Below are 16,630 nucleotides of genomic sequence, written 5' to 3' on the forward strand. Positions count from 1 at the left end.
ACTACTGTATGTATGCCAACTTCTTTAATCGTTAGGAAGCTCAGCAAAAACAATGGATCGATACTGCACATATGCTTCAATACAAAGTTGACGCGCATATACTCCCTCCGTTCCTAAATAGATGACCCAACTTTATACTAACTTTGTACTAAAGTTAGTATAAAATTGAGTCATCTATTTTGGAACGGAGGGAGTATATGCCTAGTTGATTGGCTGAACTCCCGTCACTCAGTTTCTACCAAATACAAAAGACAGTGGAACATATGTACTACTTCCTCCTGCAAACTTTGTACTAATTCAGCGACACTTAATATGGAATAGAGGGAGTAGCTGAAACTGAATTAAAAGCTGGACGTACTATGTAGCAATGAGGTTGTTTTGTCTGGATATCCAGCTGAATATTTTGTGTTAACAATTAGAGAACGTCTATTTCGTTATATCTTAGTTGGCGACCTTCAACGTTGATTCTTCACTTAAGTGGTTGCATATTTGCTAGTACAATATGTGCAATTTTAGGTTTTAAGGTGTGCAACTTGGCATATACTGCAGTGTCAAATTTGTTGACCTGAAATTGCACAATTTTTTTCCCGCAAAAAAGGGAAAGAAGTCGCACAATCTGAAGTGTGAAATAGCAAACATCTAACGGTTAAGACGGGACACTTTTTTTTTTTGAGGGGAACGGGACACTTTTTAGTTACTTTTACAGAGGATAGTATATCTTTCTATCTCAAGTTCTCATCTTAGTTGGGCTTTGTCCAAATGTCCAACTAGCACGCACGCTTTATGTATGACATGCATGCGCTTGATCAACATTTCTCTGGTCGTATTTACAAAGTCAATCCTATTTATACTAGCTGGTCTAGTTGCTGTACTGGATCAACTTTCCTACTCGCAGCACTTTTTTTCTTCTTTTTTTGCGGGGCACATTCAGTCGAACACGTAATCCATTCTCGTTGACAAGAGATTACTAATTTGACAAGTGGATTGTATATCATGGCCAAATGAAACAACTATGTAAGAGGCAAACAAGAGGGCAGAACTTCAAGACAGGGACAGTTCAGGTGTTATCTGTTAAGTAGAAGAGAAAAGAACTCATCTCACCACTGGATATGAACAAATGGTGCAACAATCTAGCTACTGCACATACACTGGACTATCAGTGGTAGTTCCGCAAAATTGGAAGAGATTCTGCAAAAGTTACCACGGATGGAAACAATGGTTGAGTCAAAGAAGCTGCTCAACATTCAGAGTACACCCTGACCAACTTCAGCGACTTGAACGGCGTCTGCAGACGCCATTCTCTCTGCTTCTTGCTCAAAGGCCTGCCCTTGCCGGTCTGCTGCCGGTTTATCTTCACATCGGCTATGCCCCAGGTGCACTCACACAGGTCCACGTCGTAGGAAATGAGCCTGAACACACCGTCGCCTTCCTGGGGCGTGGCTGCATCCTCGTTTGTCATAACGTATCTGACATACATCGACCGTTCTTTGAAGCGTTCAAGGTCGTCCGGGACACGGATGACTCTCTCCACGCCGGGGGATGACACCTTCAAAGTGATTCATGGAAGTATGCCTTAGTGCTAAGCATCACATAGAGATTTTTCTTTATTGATGCTATCAGTTTGTGCCAGAGTATCCAGATAAGGCTTAAGCTAGTTCTTGATATGGTTATAGAGGGAGATACCTCCAAGGATACGTTCTTTGGTATCCTGCCTGCTGACTCTGCATCATCCAACTTTGCACGGTATGCAATTGTGTATGCTTCAATGTCATCAATAGTTGGAGAACCATACCTGGTAACAAGTGTTTAATGAGAAGTCAAGACAAATGATGAAAAATAGAAGAAGGCTACAAAAAGACAACTTTGACACTAATGATATCAGCAACTAATACATACTATGTACTATGCTTTCAAATGTAAGTACCATATATTTTTTGCGAGGGAGATATAATCGTAATCCATGTTTATGTTTTTATTTCCCAAGAATGTCAATGGCCTTCTAATGAAAAAGATAATTTACATGAAAATTATGTCATCTACCAGTATCAGTTGTGTGCCTGCCTTTATATTCCCTGAATATTGGAAAATTTAAAGTTACTCACCCTTGAAACAGACGGTTAAAACCCATTAATAATCACTTTATCGATCCACTAATCCCAATCACTCCAGGCTTCAACAAACTCATATAAACAAGACAAATTCTGGAAGTTCAGCATATGCCTGTACTAATATTGATTTATACCTAGTGGACATCTTCTCGATGCGAACTCTGATTTCTAAACTTGCAGTTGCCTTGAAAGCATAAATTTTTAAGTCGCCATCGAATGATGTTGAAACCTCCTCGGCCAATGCCAAAGCTTTCTTGCCCCACCATGTACCAGCAAGTGATACTCCACCACCAGCACCTCCATCTCCAACCTCCAATATATCAATGCACATCCGTGGTCAATGGTTAATGGAGTAAGTTGTAGTTTCAATGGAAAAACGAAACCTTACATAAAGGTCTTGTTCATCATCACTCTCAAATTCATCTTCGAAATCATAGTCATCATCATTGTCGCTGTCATCGTCATCCACTATATCTGCAAGGTTTTGGGGACATAATTGCTTTATTGATACCAGTATACAAAATATTATTTGCTTAGTCGGTGGATAAAAAATGTTAATACTAATAGCTGAGGAGAATACAATAATACATTGGAGTGAATTTTTTTGTTCAAAGATTGAACATGTCCGGCATAGATTCAACTTACATAAACGGGAACAATTGCACAACCCAGGTTTATCACTGCACTCGTGTTCTTAGATGAGTAGGACATCAACTGTGGGTTTTGGGCGAGATAAGGGAAGGGCTCTAGCCCCATGCGCCAGATAGAAGAATTAATTTTCTAATTCTTGCTTGATTAACTTTTTGTGGAGGGTCCTCTTTATATAGAGGCCAAAAAATCCAATCAAGTAACAAATCACATATCTTATCTCTAATTTGCTTACGGCCCAAACTGAAAAATTATCTTCTAGTTCAAATGATAAAATTATCCAACCGAGGGATTGGGGATCTTATTCCATACCTGGGAGCTGATCTCACATCAAACATCACTGCACTGAACTCATGAAGTGTATTTGAAGCACCCAATTAAACTATGAAGTTCAATTAGTAAATAGGCTACGCAAGTGATCAATGCCATCTGTTCACAAATATTGTTCCACTTGGCCTAAATTAGAGTGACAAGTGCAAATTGCAGAAGTTACACACTGCTGTGCCCCCACACACGTACAATCTACTGCAGTTTTCTGACGGTGCGTGTTATAGTACCTTATAACTCGCATTCAGCAGACGCTACAAGGAGTCTATGAACATTTGGATCCCCAAATGCTTCATAGTACGTACGGACGGTGATGGAAGAAATGGAGCGAAAATGCAGAATTCCCACATCCTTCCACATGCGACAGTAGACTGAACCCAAAGCTCACAATGAAAAAAAGCAATTAAACATCACCAGAATTTGCAGAACCATTACCGTCATTGCCGATATCCTCCTTGCTGCCCTCGTCCTCCCCACCATCAACATCCTCGACCTCACGCTCTATCTCATCAGGAACATCATCTTTCTCTTCCTCTCCATCAGGCGGCTCCACACTGTACCCCTTCCTCTTCTTCTTGGCAAATGGCACCACCGCTGACCCATTTCTACAAACAGCTAGCGCGCAGGAGCATCCAGGAAACGCGCCGCTGCCGGCGGCCCAAGAACCAAGCAGTAGAGGAAATCTCGGCGGTTTGATGCCTCTCCAGGAAGGCGAGGACCCTTGAAACACAACTCTCCCAGAGACCAAATCCATCTTTTAACCCAGCACGCACAAGGATTAAAACAGAGCGAGCGAGAGCGGCAGAGCGCCACTGAAGCCAAGTGGTGGTTGCTTATCAGAGTTATCGGTTGGTTAAAGGTACGCAGTCGCAAAACCGCCTTCCGAAGAATACGCCTTCGAACTGGGAAAACATGGAATCACACGACCCCGCTTCCTTAGAAAACACAACCTAGGAGTTATACTGAAAACAAAGACGAACGCAATCTAGTACTCCTAGTAGTGACCATCGGGATCTCCCCTCTCTCTCTCCCAAATGCCGCGGGCCCACCCCCGCCGCCGCCGCCTCCTTCCCGTCGCCGCGGCGGCGGCCGCCCTCGCGCTCCTCGCGCTGCTCGTCCTCCTGCCCACCGCGCCGCCGGGGGAACCCGCGTCCCCGGCCTCCCTCCTCCGCGCGGCCATCGCCGCGCACCCGTCCCCCGCCTCATACGCGCACCCGTGCGCCGACCACCTCTCCCTCTCGCTCCACCGCCTCCGCGCCGCGCTCTCCGCGCTCGAGTCCGGCGACCAGCCAGGGGCTCTCCACCTCGCCTCCGCCTCGCTCCAGTACCAGTATGGCTGCTCCCACCTCCTGTCCCTCCCCGCCTTCCCCTCCCATCCACTCACCTCCCGCTTCCTCAATTCCCTCACCCCGCAGACGCTAACCGCAGGCCCCAAACCGTCCTCCTTCTACTCCACAGTCGCAGCCTTTCCGGCGAGGGTCCATTCGGCTGCCACCGTCTGCAAGTCCGATCCGGCGTGCGGCTTCTCGAATGTGCAAGACGCCGTCAATGCGGCGCCGAATTACACTGCCGGGCACTTCCTCATCACCGTCTCTGCAGGTATATACAAGGAAAATGTCGTAGTTCCGTTCGAGAAGACCAACATTTTGCTGGTGGGTGAGGGAATGGGGGCTACCGTGATCACTGCCTCACGGAGCGTCGGGATCGAAGGTCTTGGCACTTATGACACCGCGACGGTGGCTGTCATTGGAGATGGCTTCCGGGCGAGGGATATCACATTTGAGAATACTGCTGGGGCAGGAGCTCACCAGGCGGTTGCGTTCCGGTCAGATAGCGACCGGTCGGTGCTGGAGAATGTGGAGTTCCGAGGGCATCAGGACACCTTGTATGCTCGCACAATGCGGCAATTGTATCGCCGATGCCATATTACTGGAACTGTGGATTTTGTATTTGGGAATGCTGCAGCTATGTTTGAAGAATGTGTGATTGAGACGGTGCCGCGGGCAGAGGGGTCCGGGAAGAGCGCGCGCAATGTGGTGGCAGCAAATGGGAGGATTGATCCAGGGCAGACCACAGGGTTTGTGTTTCAAAATTGCACAGTGGATGGTAGCAAAGATTTCGTTGTGTTGTTCCAGGCAAAGCCGCAATCATACCGGCTCTATTTGGGGCGTCCATGGAAGGAGTATGCAAGGACACTATTTGTCAGCTGTTATTTAGGCAAGGTTGTCAGGCCGGAGGGTTGGCTTCCTTGGCGAGGGGATTTTGCGCTCAAGACACTGTATTATGGGGAGTTTGATAGTCGAGGCCCTGGTGCGAATCAGACATCAAGGGTCAGGTGGAGCAGTCAGACACCAGAACAGCATGTCACATTCTACTCAGTAGAGAACTTTATTCAAGGACATGAATGGATTGCGTACTAAATATAGTAATAGAGTCAATGTTCAGATTAGCGATTCTTGGTGGAGCTTCAACAGCTAAATGCTAAATATCCAACCCGTGATTTCCCTGAATTGCAAGCAAGTCACGCTCCCAGGATCTGGAGTCAAATAACTAACTGTATTGACTTAGTACATAACCCGAAGTGATCTGGTTTCTGCTGTTCCTTTTTACTCACAGGTTTTCCTTCAGTTTTTGCTTTGTATATTCAGCTACATTTTTGTAAATACATTATTTGTTTTCTGGAGTGACTACTGAAAATTGGTTTTGCTGCAGAATATCAAGGAACTTGCCTATTGTAGTCGTGTGGTATTCAGGTCGATATACATATGTAAAGCACATCATGGTTTGATGGTAGATTTGCAATTATGCATTCCAATCCAACCTGTATGTGTGATGGAAGCATCTTTCTGCTATCTATTTTTTGCTTGTCATTGTTTGGTTGTCAGTTTATGTCATTAACTGACTAATTTGTTGGATTGGTATCAGACATTACAAACATGCACACATCTCTCATGTTCCAAACTAGTAACATACATAACCTTAGCACTCTTACAAGAGTTTACAAGCAAAAGTGATAAAGTGAGACGTACATGTTACAGGGATAACTGATCTGCTATATACAATGTTCAGTTGAGCTACGAACAAGGCGGAATTTTTCTAAAATAAGCCAATATTTTTTTTTCACAGCCAACTCGACTTGATATTGACCTGCCAAATGCTCCATCATCATCATAAACAGCTAAGTATGGTACACCTATTGCAACTGCAATCTACCTCCCTCCAGCAGCTTATGCACACATTGCAAAGTAAAATTGTTGCTGCTTCTTTATGATTTGTCGACAGCTTGATCTGTATGCTGCTACTGAAGAATCGACCATGATATTTTCACGCGCCATCACTGCATTTTCTCGGAGATCTGTTCCGAAATCTGGACTGTTAGTAAACGACCGCGTACCCAGAAGAAAAAATTGTTCAAGCGTTCCCAACATAAGTGGTTGTCTGGATGATATATCGTTACATTTTTCCATGCATGCCGGTATAACTTATTTTCTGCAGGATGATAGTAACATTTTCCTGTCATTATCACTCCGACACACTACAATACACTAGGATACACATCTGTCTGTGATTATGTCTCCTGCAAATTAAACGAACTTGTTATTCCAATTAATTCCTTGGGACTCGCGTGAAAATATATTCCTTGGGACTCCCAAGAAAAGGAACATCTCTTAATCTCCAATGTCTCTGATGAAACTAATAGCTACTTGAGAAGTTGAGATCATAGATATGCTCCATGAGATTATTCTGGAATATATCATGACTACATCTTTACAACAGAAATTGCCATACAAGACAAATTGCAGTAGATGCAGACTACAAATTGCTAAAAAGACTGTCGAGTTCTTGCATTGCAGGATCGACCATATCAAGGCCAGCATCAAGATGCGTGAGCACACTTTCGTCGGCGAGCAGCTCTGGTGTGAAGAGCGTCTTCCAGCCGGTGCACCATGCGATGGCCTCCCCCAACGGGGGCTTCGCGGCTTGCAGCCAGTGCCGCAGCGTGCTTTCCCATTTTTCAAAGAATTTTTCGGCCTCTAGGATCGACACCACGTCTTGAGCGCGCAGGAGAGGTGCCCACAGCATCACGGTCCGGAACGAAGGGTCGGTTTGCTTCGGCGGCGTGATCTTCATCTCCCGTACCAACCGTGTTAGCATTGGCAGGATGTGACGCTTGCTGAAGGTGTCCCACTGCACAGGGCTAAGGTATTCCTTCCATGGCGAGACGACTTCGTAGTCACCGTTCCTGATCTTGCTCTCCACAGTACTGTAGAGGCTCTCGGGTAAGTGGCCGATGAGGGGAATGAACGGGCGTAGCCAGTCGTGGCAGTCCGGATCCCATGACGGCTTCCACTCTCGCACGTCGACAACCATCCTCGGCGTGATCACCTGCTCGATTATGTAGCGCGCGGCAGAAGAAGGCAGCCTGGCTTTCAACGTCCCTAGCGTGCGCTTCCCCTGGAGCCCCTTCTTGGACTCGGCCATGGCCTTCAGCGCATCCGTCGTCTCCACGCTGTCATCCCCTTGAAGCCTCATGTCATGCAGGAGGGCGAGGATCGTCTCGCAGCACTCCGTTTCAAGCCGCATAGCCCGTGCAATATTCTCCCACTCACGGCACTCCTCCTCCACGGGCGGCTCCGGCGGCACGTGGAGACCATTGTGTATGGTTTCTCACGGTAGCCGAGGCCGGCCTTTGGACGCCGCCGCACCCGCACGACGGCTTGTATAGGCGCGACGATCCCTTGCCCCTGAGTGCCGAGACCTGAGCCCTCCTGGTAGTTCCATCGCCGCAGCATGTTCGCCACAGCCCGGCTGGGGAGGAACACGAATCTGCCGGACATATCTGATGGATTGAGCAGCTTGTCTTCGCCGGAGTCGCTCGTGTCGAGCAGCGTAGAGACGGCGATGTTGGACTCTAGTATCGCCATGCAGACTACGCAGCAAAAGCGGAAAGAAACGCCTGGTGCAGCCGCCGGAAAACCTGGCGCGAGATTATGTGATGTTTGGTCATGCACCGATGCTCGTCAATATATAGTAGCCCTGTTGGACTCCAGGTCTGAGCCGATTTCCTTTTTTTGTTTTCTGTTTCTTGAAAGCGGTCCGAGCCGAACTCTGACTAGTGAAACCGATTCTCTATGGCCTCCTGTCGTGGGGAAAGTAGTTCTTTCTTGTAAAGGATTTTTTTTAATAACTTCTTGTAAATGAATAAGAATCACGTAGCACCATGTACGTAACGATTATTTCCAAAGGAACCCTCGTATGTGTTGGACTCTTTTTTTTACAGCAAATAGACTTTATTCCTCACATAATAGACAAGTCATTTACTAAAAGAGGAGAAATAAAGTCAGGGATAGAACTATCCCAAAATCCCCAAGATCTAATGGTAAGAGAATTTCTAGCTAGGCTATCTGCTACCTCATTCGCTTCACGAAAACAATGCACAAATGAAGACCGGCAGATTCCTTTGGAGGAACACGAATCTGTCCCTTGATTCTGGCAAATGCAAGCGCACCCTTACGCAGAGCGAGGTTTCGTTTTGAAACTTTTTGGCCAAAATTCCCAGGGTTCCATGAGACTGTCAACAATGCTTGGATGAGGCCAATCCAATCTAGGTGCATGATCCTCTCCCTGCACGTCAAGCTGCAACGTACGGCCAGTGCCCTAAAGAGTTGGAGCAAAGGGCTGTTCAGTAAAGCAAAGCTGCAGTTCCTCATGGCACAAGAGATCATCCTGCGTCTCGACACAGTCCAGGAAAGCAGGGCTCTGTCTGATGCTGAATGGGAGCTACGCAAAAAACTCAAGCTACGGCTGCTAGGCTTAGTTGCGATTGAGCGGGCTAGAAAGAAGCAGAGCTCCCGCATAAATTGGCTTAGGGCGGGTGACACCAGCACAACTTTCTTCCATGCCAAGATCAATGCAAGACGGCGAAATTTTTTCATCTTATCGCTGAAGCAAGGAAACATCAGCGTGACAAACCACAAGGAAAAAGAGGAGGTGATCTACGATCACTTTCATGGCATCTTAGGCCAGAAGCTCATGCGTAATTGCACCATCAACTGGGAAGCGATCAACCTGCCACAGATAGATGAAGAAGGAATGGATCTTCCATTCTCTGAGGAGGAGGTTTGGCAGGCAATCAAACAAACACCGACGGATCGCGCTCCGGGGCCTGATGGTTTCTCGGGGATTTTCTATCGAAGCTGCTGGACTATCATCAAACATGATCTCCTCGATGCCCTAAATCAGTTCTACCACATGAATTGCTCAAACTTGGGGATCCTGAACTCTGCTAATGTAGTGCTCTTGCCCAAATCTGATGAGGCCTCCGAAATTGGACAGTTTAGACCAATCAGCTTGGTGCATTCCTTTGCAAAGCTCATTGCCAAGATCTTGTTCATCAGGCTTGCTCCAAAGATGGCCAACATCATATCCCCTGCGCAGAGTGCTTTCCTAAAGACTAGATGCATACATGACAATTACCTCTTTGTCAGGAATGCTGCCCGTAGTTTCCATAGGAAGAAAAAGCAGATGTTGTTGTTCAAGCTGGACATTGCTAAGGCTTTCGATTCGGTCTCGTGGGAGTACATAACTGCTGCAAAATCTAGGTTTCTCGCTCAGGTGGCGCAACTGGATCTCCCTCCTCCTGGCTTCGTCGTCCTCTACAGTCCTGCTCAATGGAATTCCATGCAATAGGATACATCATATGCGAGGCATGCGGCAGAGGGACCCGTGTCCCCGTTCTTGTTCATCTTGGCAATCGACACTCTGCACCGTATCTTGCAAACGGCTCAAAACTCTGGACTCCTAACGCCACTACTGGGCAGAGATGCCAAGATGAGGCTCAACCTGTATACAGACGATGCCATTCTCTTCTCCAACCCCAACGGAGGGGATGTCTCCTGCCTGCTGGAGATCATGAAGCTCTTTGGTGAGGCCACAGGGCTTCGGATGAACCCCCAAAAGTCCACTGTGGCAGCCATACAATGCCAGGAAATCAATCTAGACCATGTTCTAGGGGCTTTTGCTGGGGCACGTGTTGCTTTCCCGATCACATACCTTGGCCTGCCAATCACCTTGGGTAGACTAAGAAAGGTACACCTGCAATTCGTCCTTGATAGAATTAGGGCAAAGCTGGCCAACTGGAAGGGTAGACTGATGAATGTCGTTGGCAGACGCGCTCTAGTGCGCTCGGTGCTCACAGCTATACCTATCTTCGCGCTAACCGCCATCCACACGAGCGTTGGTTTCCTCAAAGACATAGATAGGATCTGCAGAAAGTTTCTCTGGGCACAAGAAGAAAATCTCTCTAGAGGCAAGAGCAAGGTCAACTGGCGCCAAGTCTGCTCCCCGATGGAGCTGGGTGGGCTCGGGATCCATGATCTCCAAAAATTCACCATAGCGCTCTGACTCCGATGGTTGTGGTTGTCCTGGACAGAGCCACATAGGGCTTGGGTAGGCTCGGATCTTCCATGTGATGAGCACGACCGAGCCCTCTTCGCCGCGGCGATGACAATCACGATTGGTGACGGTGCAACTGCTTTGTTCTGGGAATCTACATGGTTGGGGCCACTGCCTTTGCATGAGCTTGCTCCGGCGCTGTATAAACGAACAAGAGCAAAAAGGCGATCTGTCAGAGATGCACTGCATGGTCATCGATGGATTCAAGACACTAGAAGACCACCGTTCACTGATGATTTCCTCCACCAGTTCTGCCAAATATGGAGACTGGTTCGAAATGCTGAGGCAAGCCTCACTGTTGGTGCTGCGGACTCAATAACTTGGAAAACAACATCATCAGGAGCATACTCAGTTGCGGCTGCTTACCAAATTCAGTTTGCTGGCAGAGTGGATTCTCCATTCAAAAGCATGTTCTGGCGGGCTTGGGCTCCACCTTGCTGTAAGTTTTTCATCTGGCTGCTCATGCTAGATAGGCTCTAGTGCGCTGATCGGCTTCAGCAACGGGGGTGGCCAAACAACTATTTCTGCCCACTTTGCCTGCGAAATTTGGAGACCTCGATGCACATCCTTCGGGAGTGCTCGCATGCGCGGAGGATCTGGCAAGAGACTGCGGCCTGGACAGGATGCGGTTCACTCAATCCCCTTGCTTGGCAAAACCCTGAAAGCTCAAAAGAAATGTGGATTTCAATTGTCTCTAGGACGGTGGCTGAACACAAGAAAGGAATCAAATCAATGCTGATCCTGGTTTCCTGGAGAATATGGCTTGAAAGAAACAACAGAATTTTCAGAAACAAATTCTCGGCGGTACAAACCACACTAAAGGAGATTCTAGGAGACTTGGAGTTGTGGAGAATGGGGGGTGCGACCTGCCTGCTGTCGCCCTTCGGGGACCCAGGCTGAGAGATTTAGCCTGTCAGGTGTTTTTCCTTTTTTCTACTTTCTCTTAGTTTCCTCTTCTCTTCACTCCTTATGGCCACCCTTGGTCAATGTACATATTGCTCCCTTCCTATCATAATGAAAAGCCCAACGTTTTGCTGGTCTCCCTTCAAAAAAAAGTCTTTGCAAATTCCAACTCCATTTGCTTAATTACACTCCATGATGATAGCCGCCTCAAGACCAAAGTATGCCTCTGGTTGATTAAAGGCTTCCACTGCAATCGTACTGTCACATTCAATGATCAGTAAATTACACCCAGTCCTTTCAGCGAGAATCATTCCATTTCGGACCGCAATTATTTCCATATATACAACTCAAAAGTAAATCTATACTTTAATTATTAACTAGTGGGATGTCCGTGTGCTGCTACGAGCTACAACACATATAAGTGAATGAAACAAATAATTAAGAACATCAGGTCGAAGCTCATTCCTCTCTCGTACGTCTGGGCTTGTTCAGTGGGCTCCTCAAAATGCAACTGTCTGGAAATCCAGCCCATATGTGGGGGAGAAATGTGGTTGTCCGACTATCTGCCATGTTATCTCGAACACGCGGTCCAACACAAAAACCCCACCCATGACACACCCTTTTATTTTCCGGTCGGACCCTGCCCTTTAAACGGCATTTCTTGCTGGAGCTCTCTCCTTTAAAACCGACTGACGCCTTCTCTCCTTCACACCGTACTTCCCCACGGACTGACAAAGGATTCCCCAACCAACCGCCCCGCTCCCTGCCCTGACCCCCTCCCCCCATGTTCGTGTCGACCCGCCACCGCTATCAAGAAGGTGTGTGCTGCCAGTGATGCCCCCGAACCAAGAAGGCTGATTTGATGTCCTAAAACCATCTAAAACATAATAAACAAAAATCTAGATGAAATATTGCATGGGTACAACAATGAAGAAAATATAATGAACAAAGCGAAAGTTTAAAGTGCACGCCCAGTGAACCAATTTGTGTGAGGCTCACATGACGATTTAAGCTTATTAATGCAATTCTAATATATTAGAAGTGTAAATTTCAATGTCAATTGACCAAAAAAGGGAAGTTGAGAAGCTAATTTATCCTTGTACTTGCATGTCACTTTAAGGATAAATAAACACTGCGATAAATATAAGGCACAATTTACTAAAAGTTTCGATAATTAATCTATATGATGCGGAATATCTTGATAAGACCAGGAAATAGCCAAACTGGTCCCATTTATGAAACAACCACAACCCACTATCAAGAGCACAGAAAAAACAAAACAAATTGTAGAAGATAAAGCTCATATGGGATATTTGCCCGATTTCTCCTACCATAGCATGACCATGACATGCATTTACACTTACATGTATTCTTAATACATTTCTACCACAGTTAGAGGAATCATTCAAAACACAACATCATCAATTTCTCAAGGGCATCCACTCAAGGCGTGAGTTGTTTTATTCTCTTAGCATCTTGCCGAACATTCCACATGGAAACATTAGAGAGGTTGGGAGTTCAAGATCGAAGGTAAACCTTTACACCTGTTGTGTTCTTGCTCACACTTAGAGAATCTCTAGCAGACCCTGTATAATGGCGACCCGCAAAATGCGTTTACAGTTCGTGGAAAACCGGATTTGCGGGCTGGCGCGGGAGGCGGCCGAGCAGGCCCCGCAAAGCAGACTCATAAAAAAAGGATCTAAAGATCAGACCCTGATGTTTGCTTGAACTACGTCGATATTTCCCCAAAGAGGAAGGGAAGATGCAGCACAACAATGGTAGGTATTTCTCTCAGTGATGAGACCCAGGTTATCGAACCAGTAGGAGAATCACGCAACACCACGTAAACAACTCCTACACACAAAGAACAAATACTTGCAACCCGACGTAAGAGAGGGGTTGTCAATCCCTCACGGGTAAAAAGATAGATAAAATTATAGTAGATTGGATAAATGAATCTCGCGGGAACGCGAGATAAAATAAATTACTAAAAATTGCAGCAAGGTATTTTTGTATTTTTGGATTAATAGAACTAACAATAAAAGAAAATAGAAATAGATCTCGAAGGCAAATATGATAAGAAGAGACCCGGGGGCCGTAGATTTCACTAGTGGCTTCTCTCGAGAAAAATAGCATACAGTGGGTAAACAAATTACTGTTGGGCAATTGATAGAACTTCAAATAATCATGAAGATTGAGGGAGTCCTGGATTAGGGGGTATACGGACAACCGGACTATATACTTTGGTCGGACTGTTGGACTATGAAAACACAAGATTGAGGACTTTGTCCCGTGTCCGGATGGGACTCTCATTGGCGTGGAAGGCAAGCTTGGCGATTCAGATATGAAGATCTCCTTCTCTGTAACCGGCTCTGTGTAACCCTAGCCCCCTCCAGTGTCTATATAAACCGGAGGGTTTAGTCTGTAGAACAACAACAATCATAATCATAGGCTAGCTTCTAGGGTTAGCCTCTACGATCTCGTGGTAGATCAACTCTTGTAATACTCATATCATCAAGATCAATCAAGCAGGAAGTAGAGTATTACCTCCATCGAGAGGGCCCGAACCTGGGTAAAACATCGTGTCCCCAGCCTCCTATTACCATTAGCCTTAGACGCACAGTTCGGGACCCCCTACCCGAGATCCGCCGGTTTTGACACCGACATTGGTGCTTTCATTGAGAGTTCCACTATGTCGTCGCGGTAAGGTTTGATGGCTCGCCTCGTTGTCAAGGACAACATCACCTCTGGGGGAGCCCTGGCCCTAGGCCAAACTCTCCGACTAGGCGGCTTCGTCATGACCGCCGAATCGGCTATCGCACCGACGATGACTTCACAGGTCATAAAAAAACAGCCTCCACATCAACTCGAAATTCGCCGAACAGATGGATCCAATGGAGCTCTCTTCCATGAATGAGCTCTTGGATCGCATCGCCACTCTGGGTGTCGCTACGGACTATGATCGGATTGGGCTTAAACCCGACCAAAGGGAGATTAACTCTCCACCGGCCACCCATGAGATAGCGGTAGTGGAAGAGCAACACATCAATTCTCCCTCTATTTTGAGGACAAACTATGTCCAGATTTCTGAACTATCCGAGCTGGACACCCGTTCGCGGGAGGACATGACCCAAACCCTGAACTTAGAATCGGACGGCGGGCCGGAAAAATTGGGCAACATCCCGGAGCCTGAGCGGCCAAGCTCGGAAGCTTCTCTGCCCATGGGCCTCAGATCGGGTCAGGGTTTGGACTTAAATCTACCCACCCGCCCAGATTCAAGCAATCTTTCCCACATCAGACAAGAGCCCCAAGAGACAGTACATCACTTCTGGGCCAGATTCCTCCTTGTAATAAACAAGGTTAAGGACTGTCGCGAGGAAGACGCAATCTCATTCTTTTGTAAAAATTGCACGGACAAGGGCATCCTCAACGCCATAAGTCGCCGTGACATAGTACGCTTTGCTGACTTGGCAGCCATAGTACAGAAGTGTTGTGCGATGGAAAGCGCCTGGAAAACCCAAACAAAATTCTGGGATCCTCCGGCTCTAGCTAAACCCTTCATTCGAACTAAAAGGGTAACCTCTCGCAAGTTACCCGACTCAATTACCAAAAAAACAAGGCCCGCTGTAGGGCGTGGAACCGTATTGGAGGAATGGCTCAATGGGCCATGCAAAATTCACAGCACACTAGATACCATACCAACACATAGCCTTAGAGCATGTTGGATACTCCGGCAGGTAGCAAAGAGCAGCGAGGATCTCCTCATCAACCATATCACAGAGCAATATCCCGCCGAATATAACAATACGGTACTGACAGTCTTCGAGACTTTCGCCTCAAACAATAGGCGTAAGCAAGCACTCCGCAGCCTTGCCGAAGTCTACCACGTTGCAACAATGAATCCATGGAACGACACGGCTATAACTTTCAATGCTAGTGACTAACCACAATTCTAAACTGTTCGGGCACCAGCCGCTTTGGTCCTTAGTCCAATCGTGGACGGCTTCCGGCTTACTAAAGTGCTCATGGACGGCGGCATCGGATTAAACCTCATCTACGAGGAGACCCTCAACAAGATGGAAATAGACAAGAGCCGCATTGAGCGGAGCAGCACAACCTTCAGGGGAATCATCCCTAGTTGGGTGGCACGATGTGCGGGAAAAATCACACTAGATGTGGTATTCGGCACGCCGAAGAATTACAGGTCCGAAGAAATCACATTCCAAGTGGCCCCGTTTAGCAGCGGATACCACACCCTTTTAGGGCGGGACACATTCACGAGCTTTCAAGCCATACCTCATTACAGGTACATGAAGCTCAAAATGCCTGGGCCCAATGGAATCATCACTCTAGCTAGTGATCCGGATGTCGCACTCCGCGCTGAAAATAAAACCGCCACGCTGGCCCTGGAGGCATTATCCGAAGCCCTTGCAGCTGAAGAACTAACCACGCTACACGCTACAATGGAGAGAGACGACGTGATACTCGATAAGCGACCCAAGTCCACCTATTTCAAACTAGCGGACGAGATAGTCAAATTCCAGGTCCACCCAACGGACCCCACAAAGACAGCTTCCATTGGGACACAACTGAACCGCATAATAGATGCCGCACTGCGAGAGTCCCTGCGTGAGAATTGGGATATCTTCGCGTGGCATCCTTCAGACATGCCGGGCATCCCATGCAGGCTGGCCGAACACAACCTAAATATACTGAAGGGATACAAGCCGGTCAAGCAGACTCTTCGGCACTTTTAAGAACCTAAGCGACAAGCCATGGGAGAAGAGCTAGCTAAGTTACTCGAGGCCGGATTCATCAGAGATATAAAACATCCGAATTGGCTAGCAAACCTGGTGATGGTACCAAAGAAGGACAAATCCTGGTGCCTATGTGTCGATTTCAAGGACCTCAATAAGGCCTGCCCCAAGGATCCCTTCCCCTCCCCCGCATTGATCAAATCATCGACGCTACCGCAGGACACGACTCATAGTGTTTCCTCGACGCATACTCCGGATACCATCAAATTAAGATGGCGGAGTCCGACCAAGCCGCAACGACATTCATAACACCATACGACCCCTTCTGTTTCAATACCATGCCTTTTGGGCTCAAAAATGCCGGCGCAACCTATCAACGCATGATTCAGACATGCCTGGAGAAGCAGATCGGCAAAACAGTGGAGGCATACG

The 16,630-nt window shown here is 47.1% G+C and overlaps 2 protein-coding genes and 1 pseudogene across 2 annotated transcripts; 1 reads left to right on the plus strand and 2 right to left on the minus strand.

Annotated features, from left to right (window-relative positions):
- Positions 1-989: 989 nt before the first annotated feature.
- Positions 990-3,926, minus strand: LOC119364340. Its single transcript, XM_037629799.1, has 5 exons — positions 3,519-3,926; positions 2,497-2,582; positions 2,243-2,418; positions 1,684-1,792; positions 990-1,546 (listed from the first exon to the last, which is right to left on the minus strand). Exons 1-5 carry the CDS (start codon positions 3,835-3,837, stop codon positions 1,238-1,240), a joined length of 999 nt encoding a protein of 332 aa, XP_037485696.1. The 5' UTR covers positions 3,838-3,926; the 3' UTR covers positions 990-1,237.
- A 177-nt stretch (positions 3,927-4,103) lies between these two features.
- LOC119364339 (probable pectinesterase/pectinesterase inhibitor 51) lies at positions 4,104-5,939 on the plus strand. Its single transcript, XM_037629798.1, has 2 exons — positions 4,104-5,699; positions 5,796-5,939. The coding sequence occupies exon 1, from the start codon at positions 4,118-4,120 to the stop codon at positions 5,501-5,503; it is 1,386 nt and encodes a 461-aa protein (XP_037485695.1). The 5' UTR covers positions 4,104-4,117; the 3' UTR covers positions 5,504-5,699; positions 5,796-5,939.
- Positions 5,940-6,618: 679 nt separating this feature from the next.
- Positions 6,619-8,008, minus strand: LOC119360492 (annotated as a pseudogene).
- Between the last annotated feature and the right edge of the window lie 8,622 nt (positions 8,009-16,630).

Source organism: Triticum dicoccoides, chromosome 2B (assembly GCF_002162155.2).
Source record: "Triticum dicoccoides isolate Atlit2015 ecotype Zavitan chromosome 2B, WEW_v2.0, whole genome shotgun sequence".
NCBI classification, from domain to species: domain Eukaryota; kingdom Viridiplantae; phylum Streptophyta; class Magnoliopsida; order Poales; family Poaceae; genus Triticum; species Triticum dicoccoides.

Excerpts from the sequence above, each read along its gene's own strand:
- LOC119364340 (XM_037629799.1), bottom strand. The coding sequence starts at position 3,837 with ATGGATTTGGTCTCTGGGAGAGTTGTGTTTCAAGGGTCCTCGCCTTCC. Across the intron at positions 2,419-2,496 it reads ATGATGAACAAGACCTTTAT|GTTGGAGATGGAGGTGCTGG; the intron begins GTAAGGTTTCGT and ends GATATATTGGAG. Across the intron at positions 1,793-2,242 it reads ATCGAGAAGATGTCCACTAG|GTATGGTTCTCCAACTATTG; the intron begins GTATAAATCAAT and ends ACTTGTTACCAG.
- LOC119364339 (XM_037629798.1), top strand. The coding sequence starts at position 4,118 with ATGCCGCGGGCCCACCCCCGCCGCCGCCGCCTCCTTCCCGTCGCCGCG.